The 12,401-nt window shown below is 43.6% G+C and overlaps 1 protein-coding gene across 1 annotated transcript; it reads right to left on the reverse strand.

Annotated features, from left to right (window-relative positions):
• Positions 1-30: 30 nt before the first annotated feature.
• ZNF761 (zinc finger protein 761) lies at positions 31-11,743 on the reverse strand. Its single transcript, XM_090259459.1, is given in 7 exon segments — positions 31-420; positions 422-2,022; positions 2,825-2,898; positions 6,587-6,682; positions 7,042-7,168; positions 9,063-9,246; positions 11,621-11,743. Coding segments are annotated over 6 exon segments (2,199 nt in total). The 5' UTR covers positions 9,174-9,246; positions 11,621-11,743; the 3' UTR covers positions 31-230.
• Between the last annotated feature and the right edge of the window lie 658 nt (positions 11,744-12,401).

Here is a 12,401-nt window from a genome sequence, read left to right on the forward strand (position 1 = left end):
TTTTCATATCCTCTACATTTATAAGGCTTTTATCCAATATAAATTTTCTGAGATCGATTAAGGTTTAAAGATTGTCTAAAAGCCTTTTAAAAAATTTATTTATTGTTTTTCCATTACATTCGTCCCACTTTAGATTGCCTAAAAGCTTTACCACATTGTCTACATTGATAAGGCTTCTCTCCAGTATGAATCTTTTCATAAGTAAGCTCTGAGGGCTGGCAAAAGTCTTTTCAACATTCTTTACACTGATAAGGCTTCTCATCAGTACAAATAGTCTCATGTTTAGAAAGGCATGAGGACCTCCTAAAAGCTCTACCACATTCTCTACATTTATAAGGCTTCTCTCTGGTATGAATTTTCTGATGTTGAGTAAGGTGAACAGACTGTCTAAAGGCTCTACCACATTCGCTACATTTATGTCTTCTTTCCAGTATGAATTTTTTGATGTTGAGTAAGGTGATAGGACTTCCTAAAGGTTTTACCACATTCACTACATTTATACGGCTTCTCTCCAGTATGAATTTTTTGATGTTGCATAAGGTGATAGGACTGCCTAAAGGCTTTACCACATTCACTACATTTATAAGGCTTCTCTCCAGTATGAATTTTCTTATGTTTACTAAGATTTGAGGAGCTGCTAAAAGCTTTACCACATTCTCTACATTTATAAGACTCCTGTCCTGTATGAATCTTCTCATGATAAGTAAGCTCTGAGGGCCAGCAAAAGCCTTTTCCACATTCTATACATTGATAAGGCTTTTCAGCAGTATGAAAAGTCTGATGTTTATAAAGGTATGAGGACCACCTAAAAGCTCTACCACATTCTCTACATTTATAAGGCTTCTCTCCAGTATGAATATTTTGATGTTGAGTAAGGTAAAAGGATTCCCTAAAGGCTTTACCACATTCACTACATTTATAAGGCCTTTCTCCAGTATGAATTTTCTGATGTTTATTAAAGTTTGAGGCGTTGATAAAGGCTTTACCACATTCTCTACATTTATAAGCCTTCTCTCCAGTATGAACTTTTTGATGTTGAGTAAGGTGAACGAACTGCCTAAAGGCTTTACCACATTCTCTACACTGGTAAGACTTCTCTTCAGTATGAATCTTCTGATGTTCGGTAAGGTATGAATACTGGCTAAAGGCTTTACCACATTCTTGACGTTTATAAGACTCTTCTCCAGTATGAATTATCTCGTAAGTAAGATGTGTGAATTGCCTATAGGTTTTGCCACATTTTCTACATTTATCAGGCTTCTCTCCGGTACGAATTTTCTGGTGTTTAGTAATGTCTGAGGAGTTGCTAAAGGCTTTATCACATTCTCTACATTCATAAGGCTTCTCTCTGGTATGAATTTTTTGATGTTGAGTAAGGTGAACGGACTGCCTAAAGGCTTTACCACATTCGCTACATTTATAAGGCTTCTCTCCAGTATGAATTTTCTTATGTTTACTAAGATTTGAGGAGTCGTTAAAGGCTTTACCACATTCACTGCATTTGTATGGTTTATATCCAGTACGAATTTTCTCATGCTCTGTAAGACATGAAAGCCATTTAAAGGATTTGCCACAAGCTTTACAACTGTAGAAGTTATCTCCAGCATGAATTATCTGACGTGCAGCAAGAGCTGAAGGCCAATTCAATATTTTACCACATATTTTACATTTATGCTTTTCTCTTGTATGGATTTTGTTAAGTCTATTTTGATTGAGTATTTGACTGAAGCCTTCGCCACATGGTATACATTTGTAACCATACTCACTGGTATGAATATTCCCTTTTTCATCATGATTTGAAGATTGCTTAAAAGATTGGACACATTCATGTCGTTCGTCTGTCTTTTCCACAATAGGAATAACATGATGTATATTGTGACTTGACATTTGAACAAAGACTTCTCTGCCTTTATAAGAGATTTCTGGAAGCTCAGTATTCTGATGTGTATTAAGATCTGACTTGTGGTTAAAATTTTTCCAATGTTCATTACATTGATAACTTCTGCCTTCGTTATATGTAGCCTAGTAATAATTGAAGATAAAAAGACCTTTAGTGAAAGCTGTAATTTCATTAAGCATGTATACTTATTCCCAAATGACTATTTTGTAATACCTAATGAACCATACCGGTTGTATTAAAAATCGCTACTGCCCTGATGGTTGTGGCTCAGTGGGTTGGGTGTTATCCCACAGACAGAAATAACTCTGGCTCGATTCCTGGTTAACGTAGATGCCTGGGTTGCAAGCCAGGTCCCCAGGTGTGACTTGTGTGAGAAGCAATCAATCAATATTTCTCTCTCACATCAATGTTTCTCTCCCTCTCTCTCACCCTCTTTCCCCTCTCTCTAGAAATGAACAATATCCTTTAAAAAACTGCTCCCAAGAAAAATTACACATACTGAAATAAACTATTTCTCAATAAAGTATATTAATTTGATATGTGTATTATAAAACACTAAATTTTAGAAATTATTGACTGAAAGTTTAATCAAGTTTAATCCCACTCTACATTTTAAAGAATTCAAATCATTATTCACACCATGGATTATGTGAGTTCCTAGATTTTTCAGACTGCCTTTAGACAAATACATAAATTATTTTCATTCTTCACATTTATAAACACATTATACTGAAACTATAACTGACTTAAAGGGGGAGATTTCCCAAATGTGTACTATTTTTAAGCTAATTAGGTAACAAGAAATTTTTAATATAAATAATTGTCCCAAGTTAGTTCTGTTCATTCTAATGTCCTTTTTTCTCATAACACACTTTCTTATCAGGCTTTCATTAAATTATCAAAGCCACACCTTCCATATCTTACCAGTGTTACTTTAGAGAATAAGTCTTCCATCCCTGGAGTTCTCAATAAGGCCCAGTTGTCTTCAGATGACATAGCTGAAAAACACGAAATAAAGTTTCACAGCTTTGAAACTCTGGTGAGCATACACTGAATTTACCAGCAAGTACTGACCAAATTACATTGAGTACTGCAAAAAAAAGTTAAATGTTCAAAACAAGACTAACAAAGGAATATGAGGAAAAGTCACATCAAAAAGGTTGGAATTAGCCCTGGCTGGTGTGGCTCAGTGGATTAGGCACCGGCCTGTGAACCAAAGGGCCGCCAGTTCGATTCCCAGAGCTTGATGATGATGCACTCCTTTAGCTTTAGCTTGTCTGGGAAGCACTTTATCTACCCTTCCATCTAAATGATAGTTGCTGGATAAAGTAATTTTTTTTTTTTTGATAAAGTAATCTTCATTCTAAGTTCTTGCTTTTCATCACATTGAATACTTCTTGCCAGTCCCTTCTTGCCTGCAAAGTTTCTTGACTGGAAATCTGAACATACACTTCTTATATGACCCTGTAATTGTGCTCCTCAGTATTTATCCACAGAGCTAAAAGCTTTTTATCTACAAAAAGCCTACAAGGGACTATTTATCAAAACTTCATTCGTAATTTCCAAAAACTGGAAGCAATGCAGGTATCTGTCAACAGGTGAATGAGTAAACTAAAATACATACAATAAAATATTAAGTGCTATAAAGAAATAATATTTCAAGTCATGAAAAGACATGAGGAAGAGATAGAGACAGTGATTTGTTGTTTCACTTATTTATACATTTATTAATTGAATCTTGTATGTGCCCTGATTGGGGATTAACCCACAACCTTGGCATATCAGGATGACACGCTCTAACCAACTAAGCATCTGGTCAGGCAGATTAAATTATTTCACTTAATTTTATGTATCTAGGTTTTGTTCTATTTTGCTAAAAAAAAATATCAATAAATGAAAATAAAGAAAACAAGAATCCAATCTGAAAATTCTACAAACTATCAGATAACTACATAGCATTCTAGAAAAAAACAAAACGAGAGACACAGTAAAAAGATAAATGGTGCGTAAGTTTAGGGAACTAGGGATAAACAGGCAGAGCACAGCTAATAGCAGGGCTGAGAGACCGGTCGGTATGACACTCTGATGGCGCATAAGTGTCATCATAAATTTTCCAAACCTACAGAATATACAACCCAGCAGTGAACCCTAAGGTCCGCTGAAACTTTGGGTGATAATGACGTAGCAATGTAGGATCACACGCATCCCAAATGTACCACTCTGGCGGGGGGCACTGAGAACAGGAGGAGGTTATGCATGTGCCAATTCTCATGAACTTCTACACAGTTTTGCTGTGAACCTAAAACTGCTCTTTGAAAAAGCTGTTCTGAGACCTTCTTCTCTGAAGTATCTGTGCTCGGGTCTTAAGAGTCTTTCCTATGGTTCTTTATCCCCATCCAAGGAACAAATGTTTGTGTCCTCCATTAAAACACACACACAATATACAGCATTCCCCAACAATTAGGATGACCAGTATCAGTGAAACAAACAATATCAAGTGTTTCCAAAAATGTGCAGAAACTGGACACTATACACACTGGACACTATGAAAGACAAATCAGTGCAAACAGTATGAATAACAAGAAAGGGGATTTCTCAAAAAATTAAAAATAGAATTGTTTTTTAATTCTACTTTTCTACTTCTTGGTATTTATCAAAAAGAATTCAAAGGAGGATCTGCAAGAGACATGTGTACACCCGTGTCAACTGTAGCATTACTCACAAAAACCTGTATGGGGGAAACAACCCCCATGTCTATGGATAAATAAAAGACTTAAAAAATGTAGTATATACATACAACAGGATTATCCTGTGCCAGGAAATAGACATCTTACCACCTGAGTGCACAACAACAAACACTGAGGACAATTTTTAAGTGAAGCACATCGTCATAAATAGACACACCCCCATAGGATTCCACTTTGGTGGGTAATCTAATAAATTCGATCTCACAGGAAAAAAAAAAAAAAAAGGTAGTTACCTGGGCCTAAATTTGGGGAGCCTATCATAAAGTAAGTATCACACTGGAACCGCAGTGGGAACTGTGGCTGAGTGCGACTGAGGGGTGCTGGAATCTCAGTCTTTTTCTTAAAGGACCAGCACACAGACTTGCTCTGACCTCCAGGCTTGGGACAGTAGCTTGAAACGCAGTAGGGACTTGCAAGAAGGAACTGAATTGTCTGGCTTTGGGACAAAGGCTGGAGGGACAGTTTTCTGCCACGCAGCAGTCCTGGCAGAGGCCATTATTCCCTTGCTGAGCCCTCCCCACCACAGAGCCAGCAGGCAGGTGCCAAAAGTGAGTCTCCATCTACCAGGCTAACACTGTGGCCCTGTCCTAGTCATTCCTTGAGACCCTGCCCATACCACTTGACAGCCCACCCAAGCCATGTGAAGTGGCTTTTCCATACAAATGGCCTCTCTAGCCTCATGCATTAGACTCTCCTTAATCTCAGAAACAAATGGCCTCTGCATGCCCCATACATTTCACTCAGGGGCCGCATGCATGGCACTGGCTGCAGCCGGCCTTGGGTCTGGCCTTGGCCTCCCCTGGGCTCCTCCAAGACCAACGCAAATAGGAGCAACTGCATATCGCTCTGTAGCTGGGGCTGAGTGGCACCTGGCAATTCACAGGTGGTGGCTGACCCTGCACCTCCAGGGAAGACTCAGAGCCAGTGCACCCAGCGGACAGCTTAAGATCATGTGAGATCACAACCCTACCACTTCCACAAGCGACACACTGAAAGAGCAGACTCTCTGAGCCCCAAAGCCCCACTGAACATTTTTTTATATGAAGTGCCTAATAATTGTACCTCACTTCTTACCAAACGAGCACACTCGAAGATATTCTTTTACCACTTCTGAATTTAAAAGCACAAACATGACAAAGGTGTAATCAAAAAGTGAAAACACATCAGGCACAGTCCCAGGCAGCTTTGGACTAACAAGCCAGAATGACAAAATGATAGTGAAATCAGACACTTTCCCACCTGGCTGGCAGCATTTACAGTCGTCTATAGCAGTAACTCACTGAAGAACTCTATGAGGTAAGCTAATATGGAGAAACTAAAAAATAGAGACTAGAAATTTCTTATTTAGTTCATACAAATCAAAAAGACGTTTTGAAATGAAACCCAAAATTGGAGTTTCACGTTTTGAGAGGTGCATCGTGCTGCAAAAAAATCACTGAGTCTAAACTTTGTAGGTTCGTGTTTGAAGCCTCTATAGGATTAGAAATTACACACCAGAAAACATGACCTCTGAGATTCCTGAGATTTCTGCAACAAATTCTAGGACCTCAACTATTTCCCTCATAAACTCCTTTCATCAGACAAAAACAAAACTTCAAAAAACAAGCTTAACATACAATTTGTTCGCAAAGTGCATAGATTTTCTCAGGTCTCCAAAGCAATTGAAGAGGAGCGAGACCATGGTGGCCTTCACAGACCAAGGGGAGGACTTGGGCCCCAGCTGTTAAAGGATGACAGAGGTCACTGGAGTAGAAAAAGGCATGAAAGGATGTAGGAGCAAGGGACACTGTTGGAGACGAGCTGGCCCTCTGTGACAGCAACAGAAATAAACCTGGGCTTTGCAAAATCCTTTCCACACAAGCACAGTTTCCCAAGTCCAGCATCCTCTGTGACCTTGGGGCCTGTTACCTGTGTCATCTGCTGTCCCACTCCCACATACCTGGGTGGGCGGACAGTGTCTTTTTTCTGTGCACATCCCAGTGCTCCTTCATTTGCTCCAAAAAGGTAACCAGGACTGGCTTAGAGAAAACACGACCTGCTCATTAAAAAAAAAAGAAACATGAGTTCTGATAGAGATATTCCCATTTCCAATCCAGTGATCAGGTGAGAAGACTGCTAGAAAGTTAGAATAGTCTAGAAAATGATTTTTTAAAATACTGTTTTCTGATAGCATATTAATCATTCTAGACAACATGTAGAATTTCAGACACTGAGTTCCTAACTCATATAGTTCATGAAGCCTTTTCTTTCAATACTAAATAACCTCCAATTTGTCCCTTGAGAATAAGAATCTAAAGTGTCCATGCAAAGTATAACCCACAAAATATATGAAACTAATAAAGAAAACAAAACCCTGCAGCTGGAGCTGGAACTCAGAAAGAAACGCGTCCTCACCCACGGAGACCAGGTTCCTGTAGTTCTCCAACATCACATCCACGTACAATTTTCGCTGAGCTGGGTCCAGGCATTCCCACTCCTCCCAAGTGAAATCTACTGACACGTCCCTAAAAGTCAAAGATCTCTGAAAAAAAACAAAAAAACACATTTACCAAGGAGGCACCAGATGAGTTCATACTGCATTCCAACATAGAAACAGTGTTAGGAAAAGTGGCTTTGACCTAAGAGAATATCCTGAATTATCTAGCTGGATAATTCTGACCCAGTGATATTCTCTAAAGTATTTTCTAACACTGAGAAATGAGAATGGCACATGTCCACAGTCCACTGCAGAGACTTTACTTTTCAGGAAAATCAACTTTACAATGGAGGTACGGACACATACATATGTATTGTTGAGTGTTGTAATTGTATCACTCATGATCAATTGTGTTTATTTCTCAGCTGGAAAAAACATGGTGAGTTGAAGGTGTAAGTACTTTTTCAAGTTCAATGCAGGCAACAAAGAACTGTGGTTTTGTAAAAATGCAGATCCTGACTGAATAGTTCTGGGATAGGCCCTGTGTTTCCACATCTTTAACAAGCTCACTTTTCACTAGTGATGCCAATGTCTGTGTTCCACGTGACATACTTTTGAATAGAACAAGAGGAAAACAGAGAAAATAATTCACATATTGTGGGCAACCGCTCCTCGTGGTTTAAGGAATTGTAGACCCGGCCTGAGCGTGACGAGCCGCCAGCATCCTGGCCGTGCCTGCCTATAAGTCTCAACATAAGGCTGCGGAACATGACTGACAACCACTTAGAGGGTTGCCATGGGAATTGGATCAAAGGGCGCTTGTTAAGCTCATGGTGCTTTAGAGCTCGCTCTGCTTTCCTTATCAGCAATGTGGTGTAAGCCATCTCTAGCAGGGAGTGTATGGGACCCTGCACCTGGTCCGAATGTTTTATAGACCTTGACTCTAATCAGTCAGTGTGACTCCCGAATTAGTGTATGTTGTCTGTTACTGTCAAACGCCTGAATGCGATAGACGGTTTATGAATTTTAGCCTTGTATCTCTTGCATGTGTCCTCCTCAATAAAAGACATGAGGAATGAAGGTTTGGCTGCTGGTCTGCACTAGAGAGGTGGCCACCTTCCTTCCCCCAGACATAACAAAGTGTCCTGGGTAAAAGTTTGTTCCGCCGCGGTCACGAAGCCTCTGCTGGACAGAGCAGCTTCCAACCGAGCCTAGGGTGTGTGTGGCACCTCCGCCATAAAAATGATCACAAATAAACATTAGTTTTTTTCCAATGTCAATGCACATGTACCTCCCATGTGTTGACCACAAACACTGTAGTGCATTTAATAGCAAGTCTTTTGTTCCAAATTAGTGAGCAAGTCTCTTCTATTCTTTGTCAGTATATTCTGAGCCATCCTGACCAGTAAATGTGAATTTTCTTACCCCTGGTCTACAGACCTGATGCTGCAGCCACATGAACCTAACCCTACATGTCCCTTCTTCACCGATGTCTGAGCCCCTGAGCCCATCCCAACAGGGATGATGGACATGTGTGCCCTCCAGGTTGATCTGTCACAGAGGGGGTGTGTTCTGTAGTACCAATGGATGTTTCCACATATGATAAACAGTAGAAAGGATGCAAGGCTCACAATTTAAACTAGACAATATATTTAAAAGGACAATTAGCCTTGGATGGTGTGGTTCAGTGAATTGAGCACCAGCCTGTAAATCAAAGGGTTGCCAGTTCAATTTCAAGTCATTAATTCAGGATGGGAATTCTTCATGTGTTTGGGGAGCCTGGATAAAGATAACGCAGAGAAGGATCTGAAACAAAGGAGAGAAGTATAGAAACTGCTGACCTTGACAATCATAAGAAGCAAAGGAGAAAAATCCGTAGATAAAAACAACTTCATTAGCCAAGAACATCAGAATGAGAAAAATAAAGATTATAGATTCTAAGCCACTGACGTTCAGAAGAAGAGCAAACATAGATTCTGACCCAGGACGCATCATTTACCTGAGAAGCAGCCATGGTGCCCTGGTCGTGCTGTGGGTTACTTACTCCTGTGATGATACACTCAGGAGTCACAGCTGCATTTTGAGGATGTACCTTCAAAGGCGCCAACATAGCCTCTTCATCTGTTTCCCACACTCACAGGAATAAGTACCAGGAAATGCTGAAAAGGCCACTCTCTCCTCTTCTTTGTCAGAGGAAAAAAAAAAAAAAAAGTCAGCTATGAAAGTATCTTCATCAGATTACACAATTAATAGAAGTGCTCTGTGGGAACCACTATTCAGGTCAATCCAGTCCAACCTTCAATATTGTAGAGAATGGACAAGAGGGACTTGAGGGGAACCGCTGCTTTATGGCTCGCAATCACTGATTCAACAAATCACACAAAGGGGAGGAAATAGCTGCTGAACATTAGATGAACTCACGAAACTAGGTTCTGACTGTTAAAATCATTCACATCCTTACCAAGTGCACAGTGAAATAACCTGGTATCATTCACTAGGTACCAATGGATGTCTCCACATATGATAAAACAGTAGAAAGGATGCAGGGCTCAGAATTTAAACTAGACACAATACATTTAAAAGGACAATTAGCCCTGGCTGGTGTGGCTCAGTAGATTGAGTGCCAGCCTGTAAATCAAAGGATTGCCGGTTCAATTCCCAGTCAGAGCACATGTCTGGGTTAAGGGCCAGATTCCCAGCTAGAGGTGCAGCAGAGGAAACCACACATTCATGTTTCACTCCTTCTCTTTCTCCCTCCTCCTTTCCCCTCTCTCCAAAAATAAATAAAATCTATTTTTTTAAAAAAAGAAAATTATCTGGAATTAAAAAAAACTTTTTTATTACAGTTGTCCCAATTTTTCCCCCATTGCTCTTCCCTACCCCACCCACCCTGGAATGTAATGACTTCTATGGTCAATGTTTTAAAAAACTGAGACCACCTCACATTTAGAAAAGAATGTTAAGTACTGGTTAAGAGATATCACCAATGCTTATTTCAAGTTAGAGGCTATTTATAGAAAACCAGATCTTCAACAGCCAGATTTATCTTAAAATGTTTTTTAAAAAAGTTTTCTGTAAGATGTGGATGAGAAATAAAAATCCAAGAGAGAGAAAAAAAAGGAAGGCCCAATAGTTTTAATATCCCTGGGAAAAGCTTCATGTGGTGACAGACTTATTCACTTCTCCCAGGTCATGGACATCTCGCCACCCCAGGACATGAGAAGGGCGCCATGACCGGCAGACAAGTCTCAGCCCTCTGAGTGAAGAAGGACTGCAACTGGAAGCAAATAATTATAAAATTCACAAGGCTTATAAAACTGGAGATCTGTAATTCTCATTTAAATCTATTTAAATGTAACTCAGTAAATGTTAAATTAAATATAGAAAGCCACAGGCTCACAAATCACAAATCAATCATCCATTCCTCAGCCCATCACTCACCCACATTTGGGTTCCCCTGCTTCCGGCTACTCTGTGTTTCTGTGTACGGATGCGTTTCCGTCTCTTCCCCGTTTCTCCGCACTTTTGTCCTTTCCTGTGTTTCCCGTCCCCCCTCCCCTGCTCTTTCTCCCCTCTTCTCTGTTCCTGTCCCGACAGCAGTTCCTGAAACAACTGAAACCTGTTTCACCTTCACTGGCTCTTTCTCCCTGATCTCTCTCACTGCTCCCTTCTCCATACCCGTCTGTGTCCCCGCCCCCGCGCCTGCGCCCCCTCTAAGACCCCTGTGAGTCTTTCTGTCACCCCCCCCAAAACGGCTGACTTCAGCGCTGTTTCTCCCTCTGACCCGTGACCCCAAACCCCGTTCCCGTCCCCGCTGTCGCGCCCCTAATCCCCTCAGAACCCCTCCCTCCGTCCGAGCGCCTCGCCCTGTGCCGCCCCCACGTCTGCGCACAGGCCCCCGCCCCGTCAGCTCCCCGGGGCCCCTCCGTCTCCCCGGCATCTCTCCCGTCCTCCTCCCCGGCTGCCCCCCCCAAGTGACCCCTCCCTCCCACGCCGCTGCCCCGTCCCTCCCCCACCCCCGGCGTCGCCGTCTCCCACGGCCCCTCACCGGCCTCTCCTCCCTCTCACGGCCCGTCTCCCTCACCCCGTGCCCGGATCCCCTCACAACCTCGTCCCGCCGCCGTCCCGCGGGCCCCTCGCCCTCACCGCCTCCACAAAGGCCCTCCCGCGGGGGCAGGTCGCCTCTTCTGGGGACACCGCGGACTTCCCTAAGTCCCACCCCACGGAAAGGGCGCTCGTCCTGGGTTCGGGTCTCCTATTAAATGGGGGTGTGTTTGGGGGGCGGGGGCTGCAGATCCCCGGGTCCCCGGGCCCCCGTGCAATCGGGCCCCACAGGCCGAGAGCGGGGACGGGGCAGCGGCGCCAAGGCCTCACCGCATCTCCGCAGACGCCGCAGGAGAGGGGCTAGGGGCTGGGGGGGGGGGGGGCCGCAGGGATAGGCTTTCAGCAGGAAAACCGCGCGGCAGGCGCTCCAACGACCGGCAGGCAGGGACCACAGGCAGAACGGCCTGTTTGCCCGGAAACGAATGCGGAGTGTCACGGGGACGCAGGACTCACCGCCGTAGGAGGCTCGGAGCGGGGCCTCCGCCGCCTGCGGTGACCCTCAGGCTCCCCGGGCGGAGCACGGAGCGCTGAGAGAATCAACGTCCTACCGGAAGCCACTAACTCTGGACGAGGAACGCGGACCTCGCTCCTCCCCTCGGCACGCTACTGCGCAGGCGCCCCACGTGAAAACGTGGGCGGGGCCAGAGCCTGAGCGAGGGCTTCCGAGGGGGTGGGGTTAGGGGTGTGGCGGGACTGGCCTGTGGGGGGGTGGGGGAGCGGGAGGGGGCGGGAGGGAGAGAGGAACACAGGAGAGGGGCGGATATGCTGGCCCGCCCTGGGATCCACGCCACCTCACTCTTCTTGGTTAAAGTCTTTCTGGTCCATGCGTTTGGTTTTCGCACGTCATTACTCCTACAGTTTGTACCAGTGAAAGGGGTGGGCAACCGAGTCGGTGGCTCCTGCTGCTTGTCACCGCTCATCCAAAAAGCAGAGAAACTGGATTGGATTATAATTGTGCCTGTATTAATATCACACGAGCAGTCTGAGGTTGCAGGTGGAACACTAACATCTACCTTCCCCTTGAGTTTTCACACATTCGTGCGGCGGGTGTATCTGGGAGGTGGACTTTCTAGGGGAGCGCGGTCTTGCCTTTTCCGTTGCCTGTAAACGGAGGGGGAGCTGAAAGGGGACTTGTCCCGCTTCTTCCCAAGCTCCCTCCCCGCCTTCTGCTGTTATCCCTCCCTTGCGTTAGCTTTCCTCCCTACCCTCCACACCTGTGGTTTACGACCTGCGC

Source organism: Furipterus horrens, unplaced genomic scaffold, assembly GCF_987537825.1.
Source record: "Furipterus horrens unplaced genomic scaffold, mFurHor1.1.pri manual_scaffold_13, whole genome shotgun sequence".
NCBI lineage: Eukaryota > Metazoa > Chordata > Mammalia > Chiroptera > Furipteridae > Furipterus > Furipterus horrens.